At 74.5% G+C, this 23,762-nt stretch overlaps 3 protein-coding genes across 3 annotated transcripts; 1 reads left to right on the top strand and 2 right to left on the bottom strand.

Annotated features, from left to right (window-relative positions):
• Positions 1-24: 24 nt before the first annotated feature.
• On the bottom strand, positions 25-13,770 carry AURANDRAFT_72634 (hypothetical protein; the record flags this gene model as incomplete). Its single annotated transcript, XM_009043095.1, has 1 exon — positions 25-13,770. The coding sequence occupies one exon, from the start codon at positions 13,768-13,770 to the stop codon at positions 25-27; it is 13,746 nt and encodes a 4,581-aa protein (XP_009041343.1).
• Positions 13,771-20,815: 7,045 nt separating this feature from the next.
• AURANDRAFT_6456 (hypothetical protein) lies at positions 20,816-21,343 on the bottom strand (the record flags this gene model as incomplete). Its single annotated transcript, XM_009043094.1, has 3 exons — positions 20,816-20,995; positions 21,056-21,191; positions 21,252-21,343. Coding segments are annotated over 3 exons (408 nt in total), but the record flags the coding sequence as incomplete, so codon positions are not given.
• Positions 21,344-21,697: 354 nt separating this feature from the next.
• On the top strand, positions 21,698-22,880 carry AURANDRAFT_55398 (hypothetical protein; the record flags this gene model as incomplete). The annotated part of the gene is made up of 2 exons (XM_009043138.1): positions 21,698-21,717; positions 22,046-22,880. The coding sequence occupies one exon, from the start codon at positions 22,052-22,054 to the stop codon at positions 22,784-22,786; it is 735 nt and encodes a 244-aa protein (XP_009041386.1).
• Positions 22,881-23,762: the final 882 nt, after the last annotated feature.

The raw sequence follows: 23,762 nt of genomic DNA, 5'->3' as shown, positions 1-23,762 counted from the left end.
AAGGGGTGGAAGACGTAAGTCTTACTAGTAGCCCACGAGCACGACGGGGATGGACCCCGACGCCGTCAGGGCGCCGCCGTAGCCCGAGAAGCCGCCGTCGTCGACGGTGACGTTGATCGCGTCCGCCTCGCCCGCGGCGCAGCCGTCGAGGCTCCAGCACTCGTAGGCCAGCGTGGCGAGCGCCCGGTTGAGGTCCGGCAGCGCGCCGTCGAAGACCGTCCGCCGGTCCTGGGTGCCCTCGCCCTCGAGGAAGGAGAGCGCCGCGTCCGTCGCCGCGAGCGAGACGCGGCCGCGCGCGGACGCGACCGTGACCACGAGCCTCGGCGCCACGCGCAGCCCCGTCGTCGGGTCGACGCCGAAGTTCGTCTCCGTCGCGTCCGGGTCGTCGACGACGGCCGCCTTGCGGATGAGCGTCGGCGTCGCGTCCGGCGCCGCGCCGACGGGGCCCCGGGCGACGACGATCGACGGCGGCAGGTTCCGCTTGCGCACGAAGACCGTCGCGTTGCCGTAGGCCGTGGCGTTGAACCCGCGCACGCAGTCGTCGGCCGTCGCGTTGGGCCCCCGCGTGCCGTCCGTCGCGTTCGCCGCGGGGCACCGCGGCGCGTCGTCCTTCACGGACGCGAACACGATCGCCCGCCCGTGGAAGCCGTCGCGCGCCTCGAAGGACAGGTCCTCCATGGCGCCGTTGAGCTCGTCCCGCGAGCCGCGGAGGTCCAGCTTCGCGTCGCGGACGCCGTCGCCGTCCAGGAGCGTACAACCCCTTAAATCGCCGAGCGTCAAGCCGCCCGCCTCCGGCGGGTCCACGGTCAGCGTCATGTGGAGCGATTCGCCGACGTCGACGTCGTAGACCGCGAAGGCGAGCGTGCGCAGGCGCCGCGGCGCGCCGGAGGTCGCGCGGCCCGCGGCCGCGCCGCCGCGCAATTTCGTCGACCCGCGGCGCGCGGGGTAGTAGAGCGCGGCGCCCAGCGGCGCCAGGGTCCGGGGCCAGGCCGCGTCCAAGACCTCGTCGTCCACGTCGAACAGCGCCTCGGTCTGGTCGTAGACGCGCTTCGTGCCGTGGCGCGTGCCGTCGGATTCGAAGAGCCGCCGCGCGACGGGCGCCTCGAGCGACGAGCCCCGCGCGTCGCCGAGGTCCGACGTCGTCGCGAGGAAGAAGAGGCGGCTCGCCTCCGTCGTCAGCGCCGTGAAGTACTTCGGGCTCGAGCCGCGCGCGCCCGGCCTCAGGTCCTCGAGGAGCCGCGTGTTCGCGCCCGAGCCGTCCGTGACCCAGAGCTCCGCGCCGACGACGCCGTCGTCCGCGGCAAAGTAGGCCCGGCCGTTGAACGCGAAGATGGAGCTCGGGTTCGACGGCTTCGTGCCGGGGCGGATGTCCTTGACGAGGGCCACGTCTAGAGTGGCCGTGTCGTTGCGATATTTCCACGTCGCGCGCCACAGCTCGCGGCCCTCGTGCTTCGTCGACGCCGCGAACAATAAGGTCCCGTCGAGGCAGGCGAGGTGGTCCGGCTGCGAGCCCGGCCGCCCCGCGAAGACGTCCGCGGCGACGCGCGTGCCCGCGCCGCCGACCTCCGGGAACGACGACGGGTGCGCGGCGTCGCCGCGGTCGCGGTCCAGGAAGCCGAGCTTGCCGTCCGAGACCCAGAGCTCGTCGCCGCTGAAGCCGTCGTCGGCGGCGAACCAGAGGAAGCCGCCGCAGGCCGTGAGGTACCTCGGGTGGCTCGGCTCCGGGCCCCGGCGGAGGTCGCCGACCATGCGCGCGGAGCCCCGGCCCGCGTCGTCGTCGGCGACGAAGCGGAAGAGCTCCCGCCCGTGGAACCCGTCGTCCGCCGACATGAACAGGGCCCCGTCGAAGACGGCGAGGTAGCGCGGGTCGCTGTGGGATTCGGGCCCGCCCGGCCTGATCTCCGCGGCGCGGTACGTCTCCGTGCGGCCGTCGGAGACCCAGAGCTCGGCGCCCGTCGGCGACACGCCCGCGTAGGCGCCGTCCTCGATGCACATGATCCCCGCGAACTTGTTCACCCGGAGGTCCACCTTCCCCCTGCGCTTGCGGTCGAGGTCCGGCCGCCGGCCGTCGGGCGACCCGGCCGACTTGTAGCTCCCCGTGATGTGGCTGTCGGAGAAGCGGAAATGCTCGCGCGCCTTGCCGCCCCAGCGGTAGCCCTCCCAGCCGCACTGGTCGTAGTAGACCAGCGGCTCGCTCGTGTCGTCGCCCGTGACCCAGCCCGCGCCCGTGCTCGGCCCGAAGTTCGCGCCCGTGAACGCCGCGTCGCCCTCCGCGGACGTCATCCAGCGGAAGCCCTGGGGGCAGTCGTAGGTCCAGCCCGGCTCCCAGACGTTGTGCTCGGCGACGACGAAGTGGGCCCGCGGCTCGAAGGACGACTGCCGCGCGCTCCCGCAGTCGTCGACGTGGTCCAGCGGCACGCGCCAGTTCCTCGCGTCGTTGCCCCGGGCGCTGAAGTAGAGCAGGTCCCCGTAGGTCGTGACGAAGCGCGGGTCCGACGACCCGGCGCCCGGGAGCACGTCCGCGACGAGGTGGCTGCCCGTGCCGTCGGACGCCCAGAGCTCCGCGCCGCGGCCGCCGTCGCCGTCCGCGGCGAAATACAAACGGTCGTCGAGCTCGCTGAAGAAGCGCGGGCGGCTCGAGCCGCGCGCCGCGAGGTCGCCGACGTTCGCGGACCGCCAGCCGTGCGCCGGGTCGCTGCCCGCGCCCGCGTAGTACGCGTCGTCGACGACGTCGCGCGTGCCGCGCGCGGGCGCGGACCGCCAGAGCTCGGAGCCCGCGTGGGCCGCCTCGTCGGGGGAGGCGTAGGGCGCGTGGGGCTCGAGGCCCGCCTCCATGCGCCGCAGCGCGCCGAAGCGGTCCCGCGGCGCGAACGCGGCGACGTGGCCGAGCTTCGCGTCGACGGCCGACGCGCCGGCGAGCCGCCCGCGGCCCCCGGCGTCGAGGTAGAGCGCGTCGGCGCCGCCGAGCTCGGGCGCCGCGAGCGTCGGCGGGTCGTTGGCCTCGCGGACGCGGATCTTGACGGTCCGCGCGGCCCGCGCGGCGCCGCCGGCGCCGAAGTTGCCCCGGTCGTCGCAGGTCACGGTCACCGTCGCGCCGGAGCCGTGCCAGTCCCGCGCGGGGATGAAGGCCAGGGCCGCCAGCGCCGCGTTCGCCGCGTCGGGCCCGGCGAGGAAGACGACGCGCCGCGCGCCGACGTCGCGCCACGGCTGCCGCGTCTCGTAGGCCGCCGCCGCCGTGTCGTTCCAGGCGCCCCAGTCCGCCGGCTCGAGGAAGAGCACGTCCGGCGCGTCTAGAGCGAAGGCCGCCGCGCCCCGCGTCGCGTCCACGGTGACTTCCAGCGCCGTCGCGTCGCCGCCGGCCTCGGCCGCGTCCGCGTCTCTCACCGAAAACAGCTCCGCGAGCACCAGGGGCTCGTCCTCCGTCGTCACGAGCGCGTCGTCGTCCACGGCGACGACGGCCAGACTCAGGCCGTCGCCCGTCGTCGGCGCCTCGCCCGTCGACGACAGGGGCCTCGCGAGCGTCTCGAGGCGCGCCGCGGCGACGACGGGCGCGTCGTTCGCCGCCGCGACCTGGACGCGCAAAACGGCCTCGTCGCTCGGGGACCCGTCGCCGCTCGGCGGCTCCTCGGAGAGGCGCACGGTGAGCACGTCGTCCTCGCGGCCCGCGGCGTCGGAGTTGTAGTTGAGGTCCGGCCAGTAGTGCGCGTCCCAGAGCGCCCGCGTCAGCGCCGCGGCCGTGCCGCGGAGCGTCGCGTTGCGCCACCAGCGCAGCTGGGGCCGCCCCGTGCGCACGGTCCCGTCGCCGGTGCGAGCCCCCGCCTCGAGGACGGCGTAGGGCTCGAAGGGCGGCGCGCGCACGCCCGCGAGCGCCGCGACGCCACCGCGGCGCCGCGCCTCGAACGCGTAGTCGGGCTCGAGGAAGGACACGCCCGGGCACTTGAGCGCGCACAAACTCACCTTGCCAAAGTGCACGGACACCCGCAGCGTGAGCCGCGCCTCGACCTCGACCTTGGGGCCCTCGAGCGCGTTGGGCACCTCGCGGCCCCGCACCAATTCCCGTATCGCGTCCGCGGCGGTCTCGCCCGCGCGGCCGGCCGCCGCGACGGCGTCCGCGTTCGCCTCGGCGTCGACGTCGCGCACGCGCAGCGTCGGGAGCCGGAAGCGCACGTCTTCCGACGTGAGCAAGGGCGCGTCCTCGAGCGCGGCCGCGGGGCCCCACGCGCCCGTCGGGCCGCCGAAGCCGCCGTAGCGGTAGAGCGGCGCGGCCTCGTCCGCGCGCGCTTCCAGGAAGGGCCGGTCCGGCGCGCGGTCCACGTCCAGGATGATCGTCGCCGCGTCGTCGTGGCCCTTGCCGTCGACGACGGAGATGTTGAGCGCGTCGACGCCGTACCAGTTTTCTTTGGTGACGTACGCGAGCGACCGCATCGCCGCGGTCAATAAGTCCGGCGCGCCCCGGAAGGCCTGGCGCGACCGGAAGACGCCCAGCGGCGCCGCCTCGTCCAGGGCCTGCAGGCCCAGCCCGTCCGCGCCGTCGAACTTCAACAGACCGTTCGTCACCGCGAGCCGCACCTCCAGACGCGGCGCGGTGTACAGAATCTCCGCCTCGTCCGCGTCCGAGAACGTTATGCCCCCAAAGGGATGGCGCACGACGTCCTCGACGAACCCGGCCATGCTCGCGACGGCGACGCGCCGGTCGCAGACGGGCACCTCGTCGGCGTCGCGGCCCGGGTCCTCCGTGCGCCCGCGCGTGCGCCGGAGCGCGCCCTCGGGCCGCGCGACGCAGGGCGATCCGACGCGCGACGCGTTGGGGATCCGCAGCGCCGGCGCGTCGTTCCAGTTCGACGACGGCGCCACGCGCAGCCGGATCGTCGACGACGCCGAGCGGTCGAAGTCGTCGACGTCGTGGACGACGAGCGATAACACGTCGAGCGCGCCCGCGCCCGCCGTCGTGAAGTCGCGCGGCGGAGCATAGCGCAAATCCGCCAACACCGCGTTGATCGCGCTCAGGGGCCCGCGGCAGCGCACGGCGCGGTCCATGTCGCCGTCGCCGACCTCGAAGCGGAGCGACGACGGCGGCGGGAACCCGAGGCTCACGCTGCCCCGGTCCGCGGCGAGGCGTAAAGTGAACGGCGCGTCGGCGTCGTCCGGGTCGACGACCCGCACCCCCCTCAGCCAGACGTCGCCGTCCTCGGGCACCTCGACGGACGCGCCGCCGCCGTAGGCCGAGTCGACGTAGGGCGCGTCGGGCACCGGGGCGACGACGACGGGGATGGTCTTCGCGTCGTGCAACGACGGCGCGAGATCCTCCGCGGAGCCGCGGAAGGCCGGCGAGCAGTCGCGGCAGCCCGCGACGCCGCGCGCGTTCCCGAGGCCGCCGTGCCCCCCGTCCTCCCAGGCGACCGTGAGCGACGCGTTGCCGTGGGCGTCCGGCAGGCCCCGGAAGCGCAGGCCCCGGAGCGCGGCGTCGCGGTCGCCCGGGCGGACGCGCCACCGGACCGCCGCGCGGCGCCAGCGGGACCCCGCGCGGAAGCGGTCGTCGTCCTCGTCGTCGACGCCGTCGTCGACGTCGTCCACGGGCCCGTCGCGCGGGTCCGTGGCGACGGCCGCGCCCGCGCCGAGGACGCCGAGCGCGAACTCGCCGTTCGAGACGGACACGGTCAGCGCGCCGACGGCGTCCGGGAACGCGTCGGCGTCGTCGGCGTCGTCGGCGACGGACACGAGGCTCCCGAGCTCCAAGATCGTGTCCTCGGGCACGGCCATGGGCTTGATGCGCTTCAGGACGAGGTCGCCGCGGACCGCGCCGTCGCGGAACGTGGACCCCGCGAGGTCCGACGCCTCGTAGACCGCGCCGGGCACCTTGACGACGGGCCCGTCGTTGACGGCGTCGACGCGCACCTTGGCGTGGGCCGACCCGACGAGCGGCGCGCAGTCCACGCCCCCGAAGCCGTCCGGCAGGCCGCCGAAGTCGAGGCCGAGGTCCTCCAGGACCAGCTCGACGCGGTCGAGCGCGGGCACGCCCGCGCGGACGGGCGCCGAGAAGTAGTCGCGCCGCGGCGCGTAGCTCACGGCGGCGACGGCCGCCGCGGCGTCGGCGATGGTCGCGCGGAACGCGATGAGCGACTCCGAGACGCCCGACGTGCCCCGGACGAAGCGCAGCGCGCGCCGCGCGCCCTCCTCGATGGTCAGCGAGCCGTTGCCCGCCGTCAGCGTCGCGGACACCAGGGGAAAAAACGTCGCGTCGGACGTCGCGTTGACGGGCGCGCCGCTGACGTCGAGGCCGGCCTCGTAGGCGCGGAGCAGGTTCGCGTGGTCCTCGTCGAAAATGTCGAAGCCGACCGTCGCCGCGGCGTCCTCCGCCGTCGCGTAGGCGCGGGACCGCGGCGCCACCACGGGCGCGTCGCAGGTCGGCCGCACCTCGACGGGCAGCTCCAGCGCGTCCGACCCGTCGCCGCCCGCGCCGCTGTTCCCTCGATCCGACGCGGTGACGAGCACCGCGTCGTCGCCCGCGAAATCCGCGTCGGGCGCGTAGTTGAGCGCCCCGAGAGCCGCGGCGACGGCGTCCGGCTCGCCGGAGAAGCCGAGGAGGCGCGACCCCTCGGCGCCCGCGCTCAGCCGCACGCGGCCGCGGCCGCCCGCGGCCAGCGCCGCGTCGTCCAGGCGCAGCACGCCGCGCGTCGCGACGGCGACGACGTCGATCAAACCGCCGACGACGTCGAGGGCGTCGACGTCGCGCACCGTCGCCCCCAGGTCGCTCGAGGACCCGTCCTCGGCGACGACGAGCGTGTCCGCGCGGAACGTCAACCGCGTCGCCTGGTCGGCCTCGCCCGCGTACGGGTCGCGCGCGCCGCTCCGCACGCTCGCGAGCACGGGCGCGTCGTTGACGGGCTTGACGTAGAATTCGTAGGTCGACGACCCGGAGCGGCCCGTGGCGTCGTAGGCCGCCACCGTGATCGTCTCCAGCGGGCCGTCGCCGTCGACGCGGCCGTCGAAGCCCGCGACGTCCGCGGCTTTCCGCGCCTGCGCGGCCGAGTTCCAGTTGAAGTCGGGCACGTACTGCAGGCCGACTAGAGCCCGGTTCGCCTCCGCGAGCGTGTAGTTGACCAGGGTGTGCTCCTTCTTCCAGTCCGCGTCCTCGGGCGCGTGCGCCGTCGGCAGCGCCACGAAGCCGCGCCGCGCCGCGACGACGAGCGTGTAGCGGTCCCGCACGCGGTGCACGCGGTAGCCGTGGCGGTCGCTCTCGACGTCGCCCGCGTCGACGTGGGCGACGGCGAGGCCCGCCGCGGCCTGCTCGTGGGAGTTCGCGTAGGCGTACGTGCCCTTGGTCGACGACGCGTCCTCGCGGTTCGCCTCGCCGCCGTCGAGGTCCCCAAGTCGCGGCGTCCGCACGTCCAACGTGTCCGCCGACCGCGAGTAGGGCACGAGCCAGCGCCGCGCCGTGCTCCGCAAGTCGACGAGGTCGTCGTCGACGACCGCGAACGCGCCGGCGACGCGGTTCTGCGACGCCTGCGCCGCGGGCCCGCCGAACTGGAGCACCTCGTCCTCGAGAGCGTCGACGCCAAACGTCTCGAGGGCCGCGGGCACGACGACCTGGGGCGCGTCGGCGACGGGCGCGACTTCGAGCGCGATCAGCACCGCCGCGGACCGCGGCCCGCCCGCGCCGTACGCGGCGTCGCCGCCGTCGCTCGCCGTCAGCTCCAGCACGTCGACGCCGTTCCAGTGGGCGTCGGGCGCGTAGGCGAGGGCGCCGAGCGCCGCGCGGACGCCCGCGATCCGCCCCCGGACGACGAGCGTCCGCGACCCCGCAACGGCGTCGCCGTCGACGACCTGCAGGTCGCTAGCGCCGGCGGCCTTGAGCACCGCCGCGGCGCCGGCGCCCGTGCCGGCGCGCAGGTTCAGCTTGCCGAAGCCGACGGTCGCCCGCACCTCGAGGTGCGCGGGCCAGCCGCCGAAGTCGACGCCGGGGAGCGAGTCGAGCGTCGGCGAGTACGCGTCCGCGTCGTCGACGCTCAGCCCGCCCACGCGCACGAAGCCGCAGTCCTCGTCGACGAAGCGCGCCGCGACGACGAGGGACCCGTTGCCGCTGTAGTTGTTCGCGTTGAAGTACGCGGACGCGTCGTGCGCGGAAGCCGTCGACGCGTGGTAGCCGTAGAGCCGCGCGACGCCGCGGCCCGCGACGTCCGCGGCGCCCATCTCCGGCGCGAGGGCGAAGTTTCGCGCCTCCGCGTCGACGGCCCAGACGGGGAAGTCGTTGACCGGGCGCACCCTGACCGCGAGGGATCGAGGCGTCGCTCGAGCGCCGCTCCCGTCGACGGCGTCGAGCGTCACCGCGTCGACGCCGTTGAAGTCGCGGAGCGACACGTAGGTCAACGTCGCGAGCGCGTCGTTGATCGCCGCGAGGGACCCCGTCAACACGAGCTCGTTGTTCTCGTCGTCGCGCGACGAGCGGCCCGCGGCCGGCGCCGTGCGGTTCGCCGGCAGCGGCTCCTTGGCGACGCCCGGGACGCCGGCGTCCTCGTGCCACGTCGTCGCGTCGTCGCGGCGCGCGACAGCGTCGGGGTCCGCGGGCGCGCGGTGCACGGCCAGGATGCCGTGTTTCGCTTTCAGCGTCACGGCGTGGACTTCGCCGGGGTTCGCGTCCGCGTCGCGCAGCGCCAAGCCCAGGAGCCGCCCCTCGGCGTCCTCGTCGACGTCGAGCGCGTAGGTCCCGTAGCCCGCGCCGGACACGTCGACGGCCGCGCCGTACCAGTCGAAGTGGGGGCCGTCGTTCGCGCCGGCGACCGTCACGGTCAAACCCAGATGGTCCGTCGCGCCCGCGGCGTCGGCGACGGCGAGGTCCACGGCGACGACGCCGAAGTAGTCCCCCAGCGGCCGGAAGGCGAGCCCCGCGAGCGCCGCCGTGAGGCTCGCGGGGCTCCCCGACGCGGACACCGCGACGTCGCCCCGGTAGTCGCCGGAGAGCACGGCGAGCGGCGCGCGCGCGACGCCGAGGCGCAGGACGCCCGCGTCGTGCGCGGGCCGCCAGAGGCGCGCGCGCGCGCGGCGCGTCCTCGGGCCCCGCAGGGCCGCCGCGTCGGTCTGCAGCGCCGCGGTCGTCGCGAGCGCGTCGAAGCCTTCGCTCGCGAACGTCAGGCCGTAGGGGTCCCGCTCGAAGGCGACCCAGTAGGCGTAGCCGCCGCCCGCGAGGGGCCCGTCGCGCGCGACGACGAATTCGGCGCCGCGGCCCGCGCCGGGCCGCAGGAACGCCGGGAGCGCCCCGAGCGCGGCCGCGACGTCGTCCTCGGACGCGCCGACGGTCAGCGGCGCGGTCCACTGGCCGTCGTCGCCCCAGCCGAGGCGGAACGTGCCCCCCAGGGGCGGCGCCTCGAGCTCCAGCGCCGTCGACGCGCGGCCGCCCTGGGCGACGCGGCTCCGCACGTTCGCGCGGTTGCCGAGCGACGCGACCTTGGTCTGCGTCGTGTTCGCCGCGGCCCACGCCTCTTCCCGCGCGGCGTCCGCGTCGCTCAGCGACAGGTCGTCGTAGTCCTCGTCGTCGTTGCCCGCGACGGCCTTGACGCGGAGCAGGGGCAGCGCGTGGGGCGCGTCGGAGAAGGTCACGCGCCACGTCACTCGGTTCGAGCTTCCGTGCTCGTGGCGCGTGACGTCGAGGCGCGCGGGCCCCATGTCCCGCCAGTTCGGCAGGCGGAGCAGCTGCGCCTCGACGGACGAGTTCGGGCCGCCGAGCTCGTGGCCGGCGTGGGGCGGGTAGGCCGGGACGACCCGGCCCTCGCGGACCGTCCAGCCGTAGGACTCGTCGTCGAGGTCGCCGACCGCGGCGCGCGGGATGGGGCGCGTCCAGCGCAGCGAGCCCGCCGCGAGGTAGCCGGACCCGCCCGCGCGAGACGAGCAGTTGCGCGTGTCCAGGCCCAGGCGCACGAAGCCCGCGCCGTCGCCGAGCGTCACCGCGTGGACGGCGCGGTCGCCGTCGTGGCCGACTTCGACGCGCCAGAGCGCGGGCGCGCCGGACCGCGCGGTGACCAGCGTCGCCGCCGCCGCGGCGCCCTCGCCCGTGAGGCGGTCGCTCCGTGCTGCCAAATCCACGGTCTTCGCGCGCGCCGTGCCGTTGGCCTCCAGGAAGGGCGCGAGCCCCAGGAACGTCACCGACCACGTAAAGCCGCCCTGCGCGTCCTCGGCGTCGCTCCGCGACGCCCGCACGGCCGCCACGGACGGCAACGCGTTCAAGGCGCGCTGCAGGTCCGCCCCGGACGCGTTGGCCGCCACGCTCGCGCAGCAGAAGCCCGCGACGGCGAGGTCCAAAGTTCCGCCGACGGCGTTCGCGGTCCGCGCGACTCGAGACGCCGCCGCCAGCAGCGACGAGTTGTCCACGGACGCGACCAGCGGCGCCGACGCGGCCCCGGGCGTCGCGCCGCTCATGGTCACGCGCCAGACGTGGCCGCCCTTTTTGGCGGGGGACGGCTTCGCGCCGTCGTAGCGCATGTCCTCCGCGTCGAACGGGTCCTCGGCCGCGTAGTCGTCGCGCGCGGCGACGACCCGCAAGCCGCTCAGGCGCACGTTCGTCAGCGCGCGGAGCTTCGATTCCAGGGATTCGCCGCTGAGGTCGCTCGAGCCGTCGGGCGTCTCGCGGCGCGCGCGGCCCGCGGCGCCGCGGCGCTCGTCGTCGATGCGCGCGACCGCGTCGAAGCGGATGAGGCCCGTCGTCTCCCGCGTCGCCGCGCCCGGCGGCAGGCGCGGGACGTGCCGCAGGTCGACCGTGACGTAGAAGCCGCCGTCGCCCACGGGGTCCGACGCGTTCGACGCGTTCGATACGGAGATGACGTGGACCGCCGGCGCGCGCGCGCCGCCGTTCGCCGCCGTCCGGATCTCGTGGACCTCGAGCGCCCCCTCGGGCCGCGCCGCGGCCCGCAGCTCGAGCGTCGCGTCGTCGAAGTCCGTCGCCGCGACGGCCGGCAGCGCCGCCCAGCCCGAGTCCTCGGCGAACTCCGCGGACCTCAGGTCCGAGGACAGGACCGGCGCGTCGTTGAACGCCGACGCCTCCAGCGCGATGGTCGCCGTCGTTTCGAGGCCGTCGCCGTCCGTCGCCGTGATGGTGATCGCGCCCGCGACGAGCCCGTCCTTGTCGCCCGCGGCGTCGTCGCCGACCCACGCGAGCGTCGACAGCGCCGCGTTGAGCCGCTCGGGGCTCGCGCGGAGCGTCGCGCGCCGCACGACGGCGCCGCGTTCGCTCCAGAGGTCGTCGCCGTAGTCGACGTCGGGCACGCGGTCCACCGTGCGCACGCCGCCGCCGGCCGCGACGACGGTCACGGCGAGCACGTCGCTGTCCGGGTCCTCGAATTCGACGCCGGCGACGGGCGTCTCGCGCTTCGTGCCGTTGCGGCCCAGGGCGACGCCGCGGAAGGCCTCGGCGTAGCGCACGGTCGCGGGCGCGGTGATCCGCGGCGCGTCCTTGACGGACGCGACGGCTATCGGCACCGCGAGCGCGCCCGTGAGCGCCTCGCAGCTTTGGTCGTCGCAGGGGAACGCGCCGCCGTCGTCGACGGAAAAGTCGACGACGTCGCCGCCGTCGCCGTCGGGCGCCGACGTGTACACGAGACTCGCGAGCGCCGCCGTGAGCTCGCCCGGCCGGCCCGCGAGCGTCAAGGAGCCCGCGTCGTCGTCGACGAGGGACGCGCCCGCGGCGGCCGCGGCCCAGGTCCCGCCCGCGAGGGCTACGGACCCGCGCCGCGCGGAGACGCGCAGCGTGCAGTAGAGCGACGGCGCGGCGGCGACGGCCGCGTCGTCGTAGTCCGCGTCGACGACGGACACGCCCGTCAGCGCGAGCGGCGCGTCTTCGTCGACCTCCCGCGCGCCGTGGAAGCCGTCGACGACCGCGGGCGCGTCCTGGAGGGCGCGGACGCGCAGGAGGAAGGACGTCGAGGCGAGGATCGCCGCCTCGTCCTCGGCGGCGGCGACGGAGAGGGCCACGCGCGCGAAGCCGTGCCAGTCCGGCGCCGGGAGGAGTTCGACGTCGTCGAACGCGACGGCGAGGTCGCCGGCGAGGCCCCGGAGCTCCCCGTCGTCTAAGATGACATCCGGGTGGTCGCCGACGAGCGCGAAGGCGACGGCCGCGTCGTCCGCAGACAGCGAGATAACGAGGCTCGCGGCCGTCGAGTCCGCGTCGGAGAACGCCGCGACGCGCGGCGACGGCGTCCGCCGCGCGTCGGCGCCGATGCCCGACCGCAGGCCGCCGCCGAGGCGCACGGCGGCGTCCTCGAGCGCGTCGACGGCGCCCGTGGCGCCGTCGACGGCCGGCCCGAGGTCGAAGGTCGGCGCGTCGTCGACGAACGCGACGCGGATGACAGCCGCCGCGGCGTCGCGCGCGCCGTGTGCGTCCTCGGCGACGAAGTCGATCACGCCCAGGCCGTCGAAGTGCGGCGGCGGCACGTAGCGCAGGCCGTCGAGCGCGCGGTTCACGCCGTCGAGCGAGCCCGAGACGTTGAGCGCGGCGCTCGCCGCGGGCCAGGCGCCGCCGCCGCTCGCCGTGGAGATGCGCACGCCCGCGGGCGCGCCGCCGAGGACCAGGGCGCTGCCCGGCGGGTGGGCCGCGAGGAAGACGGCGACGCCCTCGCCGTCCGCGGCGTCGTCGGCGTCCGCGTCCGCGACGACGACGCCGCGGACGGCCGCGGGCACGTCCTCGTCCGTGAACCACTCGGCGTCGTCGGCGCGGTAGGTCGCCGCGCCGCGCCAGAGGGGGCCCAGGAGGCGCGGGACGTCGTTGACCGGCGCGCTCGTCACTCCGCACGTCGCGGACGTCGCCTCGCCCGCGGCTTCGCCGTCGAAGGTCGCGACCGCGGTCAGGGAGAAGGTCGCGAACTCGAGGCCCGGCCGCGCCGGCGTGTAGACGAGGGCGCCGCTCGCGACGAGGTCCCGGAGCTGGCGCGGGTGCGCGAGCGCGACGGCGTTCCTCCCGGACGCGCGGAACTCGCCGCGCGGGAACTCCGTCGCGTTCGCCTGCGCCCGCAGCGCCACGGCGCCCCCGTGGCTCGTCGTCCAGGAGAGGCGCAGGAAGGGGCCCTCGGGCGCGCCGCCGACGAGCGTCAGGTTGAGCGCCGCGGCGCCGTCCTCGTCCGCGGCCGCGGCGCCGCACGCGGCGACGACGGGCGCCCGCGGCGCGCCGACGGCGACGGGAAAGGTCGCCAAAGCGGATCGGAGCGCGCCGTCGTCGGCCCGGGCCGTGAGGGCGTCGGCGCCGGCGACGTCCGGCGGCGCGTAGGTCACGCCGCAGGCCGCGAGCAGGTCTCGGAGGCGGTGCGGCGCCGCGCGGAGCCGCAGCGTCTTCGCGGGCGCCGGGGCCCAGGCCGCGCTCCAGTTCGTCGCCGGCGCCTCGACGACGACGCCCGCGGCCTCGGCGGCGAGGGGCGCGAGCACGAGCGCGCCGCGCTCTGCCGTCAGGGAGAGCGCGACCGCGCCGTCGCCGTCGGCCTCGACGACGGAGAGCGCCGCGAGGACGCACCGGGCGCCGCCGCCGGCGACGACGTCGAGCGCCGCCGCGGCGTCCCGCGCCGCGGCGACGCCCGCGAGCTCCGGCGCGTCGTTCGCCGCCTCGATGACGACGGGCACGGCCGCCGACGCGAACTCGCCGGCGGCGGAGCGGACCGTGACCGTAATCTCGTCGCTGCCGTGGAAATCGACGTCCGGCTCGTAGACGAGGCCCGAGCTCGCCGTGGTGAGGGAGACGGCGCTCGTTCCGGCCACGCAGCAGAGCAGCAGCCCCAACCATCGGGCTGCGCGCGCCATACTGGTCCGCTCGGCCGCTGCTATGAAACTTCAGTGCTCGTGAAGTGCTCGATCACCGAGATCTCGTCGCGAACGATGACGAGGATGTCCGTGGTCCGGCTCTGGGCCGCGGCGTTCGTCGTCGCGTGCGCGTCGGCGTACGTTTCGCCGCCGCGACCACGCGCCGCCGTACGCCGCTCCTTCGCCGACGTCGTCCACGACGTCTACCTGCCCGAGAACGACGACGACGTCGGCGTTTTGCCCGAGAACGACGACGACGTCGGCGTGTACGACGACGACGCCGAGCGCGACGACGCCGGCTCGTTCACGGGCCCGCGGTGGCGCGTCGTGGCGGCCTGGGCGCGCTGGGAGCGGTCGGGCCTCTTCGACCACGTCGCGCCGGCGGACCTCGAGGCGCTCCGCGACCTGCTCGCCGCGGCCGCGCCCGCGGCGGCGGCCGACGGCGCCGAGTTCCTCGAGTCGGCGCTCGAGGCGCGCCTCGAGGTCGTCGAGGCCCTGCTGACCATCGGCGCCGACGGCGAGGCCTGCCGCGCGGCGTTCCTGAGCGCCGGCTACGCGGACGGCGCGGACGCGCCGCTCGTCGGGGACGTCCTGCGGTTCCGCGAGCTCGTCAGCCGGCCCGTGGGCGAGCGCGCCGGCGCGGAGCTGGCCCTCCGCGGGGACCGGGCCATCGACGCCTGGCTGGCCATCGACGAGTACGCCATGCGCGTCCGGCGGCGCGCGGCGATGGAGGCGTCCGACGGGCGGGCCGTGCTGGCGGAGCTCGCGACGACGGCCGTGGCCCTACGACGGTTGGACCCCCTGCGGCGGCGCAACGTGGCGCTGCAGGCGGTCCACGTGCACCTCCCGCTGGGCGAGCTCCTCAAGGAAGCGCAGAAGGGCGGCTTCCTGTTTCGCGACGGCCCCTTCGCGTCTCTCTTGGACGAGATCGAGGACCGGTCCTACTCGACGCTCTTCCCGGAGACCTACGCCCACGTGCGCGCCAACGCCCTGCGCGCGCGGAACGTCGTGAATGACCCCGCGGCCTTCGCCGCGGAGTGCCGCGCGAAGATCGCGGAGACGCTCGCGAAGGCCGAGGGCGCGCGCGACGCGTTCTTTCCGGCGGAGAAGACCGCGCTCGCGAAGCCCGGCGGCGACGTCGGCTGCGCTCTGGCCCTGCCGCTGGCGACGCTGCTCGAGCGGCGGCTCCTCGTCGAGGCGCGCGTCAAGTCGCCCGCGTCGGCGCTGCGGAAGATGCTCCGGCAGAAGAACCGCGGCGCGGTCCGCGACGTCATCGGCCTACGCGTCGTCGTCCTCGGGCCCGGGGGCTCGTCGATGATGGGGCCCGGCGCCGCCGACGAGCCGTCGGCGGCGGCGCTCTACGCCGTCGCCGACGCGCTGCGCTGCCTCGGCGCAGAGCTGCGCGACCGCTTCAAGGACTACGTCGCGTACCCGAAAGCGTCCGGCTACCGGTCGCTCCACGCGACGCTCGTCCGCGACGACGGCCTCTGCCTCGAGGCGCAGGTGCGGTCGAAGCAGATGCACTGGGACGCGACCTTCGGCGCCGCGTCGCACGCGAAGTACACCGTCGAGCGCCGCGACGCCGCGCTCGCGGGCGACGTCGACCTGCCGCGCGCGCTCCCGCCGCCCGCCGCCGTCGAGGCCGCGGAGCTCCCGCCGCCCGCCGCCGTCGAGACCGTCGAGGCCGTCGACGCCGCGCGCCCGGCTTTGCCCCCGGCGCCACCGGCGCTGGTCGTACGACGGCCCGCGCGCGGCGACGCCGACCGAGGCCGCGCTCGACGAGTCCGGCGAGGCGCCGCGCGCCGCGGGTTCCGGCTCCGACGCGCGGCCCTGCCCCCGGCGAGGTAAGACCTGCTTTTTTAGTGGGGCAGGGACCAGAAGGAAACGACGGAGAGCGCGACGTCGCGCGGGAGCCGTCGGTTGCAGCGCGAGACCACGCCCAGGCAGCGGTCCCGGTGTCGCCGCGCGCGCGCGGCCCAGCCGCCGTCGTTGACTATTTCGATGAGGTAGTCGTTGAGGGCCTTGTTTTGTTGGAGGACGTCGTCGTGTTTCAAGACCTTGACGCAGGCGCCGGCGCGGAGGAGGAACAGGACAGTGGGCTTCACACCGTGGAACAGTGCTCCAGCTAGCAGGGTCATACCCGTGCCGTTCTTCGCTTCTATGTTGGCGCCGTGCGACAGGAGTAATTGTATGAGTCCTATGGCCTTGCCAACATTCTCTTCTACCATAGTTTCGACCGCCATATGCAGAACGATATCGCCGCTCCGCATGCTGCGGTTGACGGTTCTTTGGTTGACGTCCGCGTTCGCTTCCAAAAGACAACGAACACAGGCTATGATTTCGCTGAGAGTTTTTGCCCTGGCCCCGGCGCCATGTCTATAACAGACCAGGTCCAGTGGCGCGTCCCCGCCACCGTCTATGCGGTTCGGATCGGCTCCTGCCGCCAAGAGTGCTTTGCACATACGCTCGCATCCGATATACGCGGCGTACGTTAGCAGCGTAAATTCATCGTCTTCGGCGCGCCGGTCACTGGAGAGATTCACGTCCACGCCGCGTGCGAGCGCCTGGTGCAGCTTCTCTTCGTCATCCTCCTCGACCGCGTTGAATGCGTTTATTATGTGCGCACGGTGGCGCGCTGTTGCGCGTGCTGCTTCCATTAGTGTTGTTGTCGCACACGGTTCGACGTCGCGCACGGCCCGGCCCGGCTCTCAAACCCCGTGCGGCGCGCAGGGCTCGACTCCGGCGTCGACGCTGTTCAGAGTCGGCGCGAGCGCGCGATTTGCGCGGCCCACCTCGAGGCTGGGCGCGCTTAGCCAAAGTTGATTGCACCTTTCGACGTTTCCCAAGCAGCCCCGCGACTTCGCGCGAAAGAAGCCATGGAGGGGCCGCCCGTGGACCAGCGGCGTCTCGTCCGGGTAGGCCGCGGGCAGCGACGGGAGCGGCGCGTCGCCGGCCGCGTCCTCCCGTCGCGGCGCGGCCTCGTCCATTGGCTCTGCTTCCTGGCGGCAATCACGAATGCGCAGCCGCAAGGCGGCGGCGGCGGCGGTGGCTCGCCCGGCGGCGGCGGCTCGTCGAGCTCGAGCTGCGCCACGGACGGAACGTCCGCCGCATACGAGGAGACGATCGGCACGTCCGGCGGCGTCGCCACGCGCACGATCGTCACAACGACCTGCCCGAACCACGAGTCGATGTGCACGGGCAAGGACGGCGTCAGCGGCTGCGGCGCCATCGGCGCCAACGGCGACTCGACGGAGGCGAGCGACCAGGACGTGACCAAAGTCGTCCCCGCGTCGCCGGTCCTCAAGACGCGCTACACGGCGGACGACACGAAGTGCGAGATGGGCGAAATCGCCTACGCGTTGAACGGCGTGTCGATCTTCTCCGGCGCCGTCGAGAGCGGCGTCTTCATGAAGGCTGTCGAGAGGTCGGGAACGCCGCGCTTCGTAGGTCGAGAGCGACTGCTCGATCCTCGACGTCACCGACAGCATGGCGGAATGGACGTCCTTCGACTGCTGCTCCGGTCATGCGGAGCTCACGGGCATGTAGCGCGTCCTCCCGCGTCCTTTCGTCGCCGTCGTACTCACCCGTGTTTTTCCGTAGCCACTACCACTTCCCGCCGTCGTGCTTGCTCGCGCAGCTCGACGACTATAGCGACGGCCACAGCCCCCAGATTGGCTGGTCATTCGACGGCTTCCCCATCTACGGGCCCCTGGGCCCCGGCGGCGTCGAGATCGCCAACTGCGGCGTAAACGGCGCGGACGCGACCTACTGCCAGGACGAGTGCGGCGGCTACGAGGGCGAGCTCGCGGGCGTCGACGACTTCACGTACCGCTACTACTTCACGGGCGCGACGTCAGACCTCGACAGCCTGCCGAGCGACCCGAAGCCCGACGACGCGACCTTGTACTTTCCCTTCACGATCAACTGCTACCGGGGCTGCACCTACGACGAGATGAGCGCGGGCTCCTGCTCCGGCACGTCCGGCGTCACGGACGCCTACGTCGCTTCCGCGACCCCGGGAGTCACGGACCCGTTCCCGGCTGTCTGCCTCGACGGCATCACCGACTACTCCGACGACGACGGCGCGCCCCCGACGCCGAGCCCCGTCGCGCCGACGCCGCGGCCGTCGTCGCCGCCGACGCCGCGGCCGTCGTCGCCGCCGACGGTCGCGCCCGTCGCGCCGACGCCGCGGCCGTCGTCGCCGCCGACGCTGCGCCCGTCCGCGGCGCCGACGCCCGCTCCCACCGTCGCGCCCGGCCAGCCCACGCCCGCGCCCGTCGCGGCCACGCCGAGCCCGACGGTCGCGCCGGGCGGCCCGACGGCGGCGCCCGTCGTTCCGACCGCGGCGCCCGTCGCCCCGACGGCCGCGCCCGCGGCCGCGCCGACGGCGGGTCCCGTCGTCGCGCCGACGCCCGCCCCGACGCCCGCGCCGACGCCCGCGCCGGCGCCCTGGGTGTCCTGCGGCGTGCGCATGCGCCTCGCGGGCCTCGACGTCGCCGCGTTCCGAAACCCGGCCTTCGAGGCCGCGTTCGAGGCGGCCGTCGCGGACGTCCTGGGCCTCGCGGCGGACAACGTCGCGAACGTCGCCGCGGAACTCGCGGACAGGCGGCGCCTCGACGGCGCCGTCGTCGCGACGTTCGACGTGACCGCGCGGTCGACGGCGTCCGCGGAGGCCTTCAGCGCCGCCGTCGCCGCGGACCTCGAGGGCGCCGCCGACGCGGACTTCGCGGAGGCGCTGGACGCCGAGGCCGCGGCGACGGGCGACGCCGGCGCCCAGGCCGCCGCGGCGAGCCTCGAGGAGGTCCTCGACGTCGACGCGGCGCCCTACGCGCCGCCGACGCCGAGCCCGACGGCCGAGCGCGAGAAGAAGAAGACGAAGCGGCGGATCCTGGGCCTGCCGGGCCAGCTCGCGCTCGTCCTCTTCGCCGCGGCCGTCGCGCTCATCGGCATCTGCGGCTGCTGGTACGCGTGCGCGGGCTCGGGCGAGGAGCCCGAAAGGGAGAGCTCCCCGGACGTCGAGCTCAACGACGTCTACAAGCAGCCCAAGAAGACGACGCGCGAGGTCGTCTAGAGGGGGGATCGAAGGATATCGTTATCACAGGTCCTTCTGGAGGCGCGAGAACGTCGCCTGGAGCCGCTCGTAGCGCGCGGTCGCGTCGTCCCGCCGCTCGACGCGCGGCCGCGGCGCCGGCCGCGGCGCGGGCGCCGGCGGCGGCGCCTCGTCGTCGTCGTCGTCGTCGTCGTCGTCGGACCAGAACGTCTTCGGCTCGTCGCGCTTCGGCGGCGGCGGCGGCGGCGGCGGCGGCGCGGGCTCGGGCCGCTTGTTGTCGTCGTCGAGCGGCCGGCGCCGCGGCGCGTCGAAGAGCGCGTCGACGCGCTTCGCCGCCGCGGCGCTGTGGACGCGCGCGCGGAGCGCGAGGCACTCGTCGCGGAGCGCCTGGGCGTTGCGCGTCTCCGCGTCCGCGCGGCGCTCCGCGTCGTGCCGCCGCTTCTCCAAGTCGCGGCGCTGCTTGCCGTGCCTCTTCCGCTGCTCCGCGAGCTGGTCCACGAGCTCCTGCTCGCGCTGGGCGGCGGCCCGCGCCTTCTCCGCGAGGGACTCGGCGCGGTCGTCCTTGCGGCCGTGGGCCTCGCGCGCGCGCTGGAGCCGCGTCGCCGCGGCGTCGCGGTCCTTCGTCACGGCGCCCAGCGCGGCCTCGAGCGCGGCCGCGGACGCCTCCGCGTCCTCGGCGCGCTGCCGCTCCTCGGCGACGCGCTTGCGCAGGGCCGCGCCGAGCTCGACGGCGCGCTTCTCGCGGCGCCGCGCGTCCGCGACGTCCGACCGCAAGTCCTCCATCTTTTTCCGCGCGGTCCGCGCGGCCGCGCCCGACTCGTCCGCGGCGGGCTGGGCCGCGCGGAACGGCGCGGCGGGCGGCGGCTCCTGCCGCGCGTGCGTCACGGCCTGGGCGAGCGTCGCGCACCGCGCGCGGCTCCGCGCGAGGTCGTCGCGCGCGAGCTCGAGCTCTTCTTTGAGCCGCGCGTTCGAGTCGCCGAGCTCGCGCACGGACCGCGACAGGCCCGCGCAGCGCAGCCGGAGCTCGCTCTGCTTCTTCGCGTCGCGCTCGCGCCGGCTCGCGGCGTCGCGCCGGTCCTCGAAGCGCAGGGCCGCGCGCTGGTGCTGCGGCCGTCGCCGGAAGTCGTCGGCGAACGCCTCGTCCTCCCAGGCCGGCGCGGGCCTCTCGCTCGACGCGACGGACTCGCGGCTCGCGCGCAGGGGCTCCTGGCGCATCGGCTCCGGCTCCGCCTCGAGCAGGCGCCGCGGCGGCGGCTCCTCGCGCCGCGCGGCCGCGGCCGCGGCCGGCGCCGGCCCGCCGAGCGTCGCCTCCTGCCGCGCGAGGAACTCGTCGATGAGCGCGCCGTCGTCGCCGACGTGCAGGCCGGGCAGCGAGCAGTCCGAGCCGTCGTCGTCCGGAGGCATCTCGCGCCCGTTGAGCAGCGCGACGACGTCCATGTTACAGTTTAGCTCCGTTTCGTCTCGTGGAGGCGTGCGAACGCGTCGCGCGCGCGCGGTTGCGCACGTAGTGGTTTCGCGGCGTTCCGAAGCCGTGTGCGCACGCGAGCGGTGGTGAGCGCGCTCGCGCCGACGCCGCGTCGTTGGTGAGCTGCGACGGTTCAGCTCGAGCTCGTTCGAACCGGGCTCGTGTGGGCTGCCGTCGTCCGCCGCGTCCGACCGATCCGACCACCCGAGGCGTCACCCGACGCGACGCGGCGACGATGAGACGACCGACGCCCCGCCCCGCAGCCAGAAAAAAAAAAACGAAGCGAAGCGACAGTACTACATGATCGTGCAGGCCTTGGAGGCGATGCCCGAGCCCGGGATGAGGGACTCGATGATGGACGTCTTCTCGGACTTGCTGTTCTCGATGGCGTCGCGGAGCCTCAGGTTCGACTGCTCCTGGACGAGGAGCTTCTGCTGGAGGTCGACGTACTCCTGCTTGATCTTGTTGATGTGGCCCATCGTGTCGAAGTGGAGCCGGATCACGAACTTGACCATCTCGGAGTCGTCCCGGAGCTCCTCGGGGACCATGTGGAGCTTGTCGTTCTCCGAGCAGTCCAGGACGTCCAGCGTCTCGAGGCCGCCGATCTCGTAGGGCAGCATCTCGAGCTTGTTGTGCTTGAGGCGGATGCTATGGAGCGCGACCAGACCGCCGAGCGTCGACGGCACCGTGATCAATCGGTTGTACTCGGCCTACGAAAACATACGAATCGGTGCTGGAATTTCACGATTCGCGCGCGCGGCGCCGCGGACGTTGAGCTCCTCGAGGAAGAAGAGGTTGCCGACCTCCTTGGGCAGCTCCTCGAGCTTGTTGTGGTCGACGTAGAGGACCCGGAGCCGCGTGCACTTGCCGATGGCCTTGGGCAGCGTCTCGAGCATGTTGTGGGACCTAGAGGAGTGGTGTTCCAAGAGCGCCGCGGTTTTATTTCCCCGCCGCGCCGCCGCGCACACGTCGAGCTTGAGCATGAACGTCAGGCTCCCGATGGCCCGCGGCAGCGCGGAGAGGTTGTTGTGCTCGAGCTGGACCCGCTTCGCCTGCGTGTCCAGCGGGTGCTCGTCGAGCGTGCGCCAGCCGCGCATCGCGAGGTCGATGACCCCGGGCTCGGTCGTGAGGTCGTCCTCGTCGAGCATGGTTCATATACGTTTTCAGTGTTTTGGCCGTCTGTTTTTTTGTCGCGATGCGTCGGCGCGCGCCGCGGCGCGGGCGCGGCCCCGCGGCGGCGCTGGGTGGCGAGGGCTGCGGGCGGGCTGCGCCTGGCCCAGCCCCACCGGCAGCAGCAGCAGCGCTCCGCGGTTTGGGGTGATACTGAAGGCATGGTTACGGTACACGACCCCCGGCGCCCGGACTAGGGTAAATAGCCTAACTCAGCTCTCGCCGCCTTGTCCTTTGCTGTCGCCGATCGATCAGCCTCGCCGTGCCGCGCCGCGTCCGTCGACTACGCGCGCCTTTGGGGGTTGCCGACGTCTTGCCGTGGTTCTGTCCGACGCGCCGCGCCGACGCCGACGAGCCGCAACGAAGCCGCGAGCGCATGCCGCATCGCCGTCGCCGACGTCCTGCGCGGCACCGCTCCTCAAGCGGCGCGCGCTGGGGCTCGGGACGCGGTCGCGGACGGCGCGGTGGGTTTCTGCGGCGTTTCGGCGGCTCGGTGGCGGCGCGGCGGAACGACCGCGGGCGGGGCGTCGCCCCCTCGCGCGCGCGCGCGCTCTCCCAACCGAAGTCGAAGCCCAACTCCCCTCCCCTAGGTTACGATGAAGCTGAACATCGCGTGCCCGTCGACGGGGGCCCAGAAGTTCCTCGAGATCGATGACGAGAAGAAGCTGCGCGCGCTCTACGACCGCCGCATCTCGCAGGAGGTCGACGGCGAGGCGCTCGGCGAGGAATTCGCGGGCTACGTCTTCCGCATCACGGGCGGCAACGACAAGCAGGGCTTCCCCATGAAGCAGGGCGTGCTCTGCAACCACCGCGTGCGCCTGCTCCTCCGCGCCGGCGCGTCGTGCTACCGGCAGCGCCGCGCGGGCGAGCGCAAGCGCAAGTCGGTCCGCGGCTGCATCGTCGGCGCGGACCTCGCGGTGCTCAATTTGGTCGTCGTCAAGCAGGGCGACGCCGACATCGAGGGCCTCACGGACACGCCCGTCGCCGTGCGCCTCGGCCCCAAGCGCGCGAACAAGATCCGCAAGCTCTTTGCGCTCACCAAGGACGACGACGTCCGCAAGTACGTCATCGCGCGCAAGTTCGAGAACAAGAAGGGCAAGTCCGTCACCAAGGCGCCCAAGATCCAGCGCCTCATCACGCCCCTCTGCCTCCAGCGCAAGCGCGACCGCAAGCGCGTCAAGATGGCCGCGATCACCAAGGCCAAGGCCGAGGCCGTCGAGTACAACCGCGTCAAGACGATGCGCATGCAGGAGCAGAAGGACGCGCGCCGCTCGGCCATCTCCAAGCGCCGCAGCTCCCGCAAGTCCAAGACCCAGGCCACGGAGGCGTAGGGCGGTTGTCGGAACCGCCCCTCGCTCGTGTCTCGCGTCCGATCCCGCGGGTCCGATCGCGCGCCGCCGGGCGCGCGCGCTAAGGGACCGCACAAAAAGCCTGGCGTCTCGGGGGGCTGCGGTCGAGGTCGCGTACTCGGCACACGCCGGCGGCGTCGAAGCCGCGCGGCGTCGCGGCCGCCGAGCCGAGGCCCGGCACCCCTACCGTTAGTGGTCGAGGGGCGTGAAGGCGAGCCCGAGCTTGACCTCGCCGCGCGCGCGGCGCGCGGAGTTCTTCACGATGCCGAGGTTCACGGAGCCCCGGAGCGCGCGGCGGAGCGACTTCTTCAGGCCCGCCGCGGCGCCCGCGGACTGGCGCACGTTGAGGTTGCGGTCGCGGTCGCTGAGGTGGACCCAGACGCCGCCGTCCGCCGTGGACATGGCCGGCGGCGGGCCGCCGCCCCGGAGGTGGCCGAGGGGCACGTCCGCGCCGCCGACGTGCTCGAGGTCGAGGAAGACGTCGACGTGGAGCGCCGCGGCCCCGTCCCAGCAGAGCATGAGGTCCTGCGCCGCGTCCCAGCAGATGGGCGACGCGCCGCGCTCGCCCCTAAAGTTCGCGACGGACCGCACGGTCTGGTCGCCGAGGCGCAGCACGGCCGTGAGCTTCGTCGCGGGCGACAGCGCCGTCTTGCCGACGTCCAAAAGGTCGCGCGCGGCGCTCAGCTTGCAGGCGACGAAGCCGACGAACTCGACGCCGCCCGCGCCCGCCGCCAGCGCGCCGCCGGGCGCCGCGCGGAGCGCCGCGGGCTTCCGCCGCCGCCGGAGGAAGCCGCGGCGCTCGTACTTCTCCCGGACGTAGCGCTCGCGGTAGTCGCGGCCCTCGGCCGCGTGGGGCTTGGGCCACGCGGCCGGCACGTGGAACTCGAATTTCTCGTTGACCGCGCCGTTGCCCCGCGCCGCCACGCGCCGCAGCCGCGCCGGCGTCCACCTAAGAACG

The sequence above is a fragment of the Aureococcus anophagefferens genome (genome assembly GCF_000186865.1).
Source record: "Aureococcus anophagefferens unplaced genomic scaffold AURANscaffold_44, whole genome shotgun sequence".
NCBI classification, from domain to species: domain Eukaryota; class Pelagophyceae; order Pelagomonadales; family Pelagomonadaceae; genus Aureococcus; species Aureococcus anophagefferens.
The sequence above is the reverse complement of the archived record's forward strand: the minus strand, read 5'-3'. Positions and strand labels throughout refer to the sequence as shown.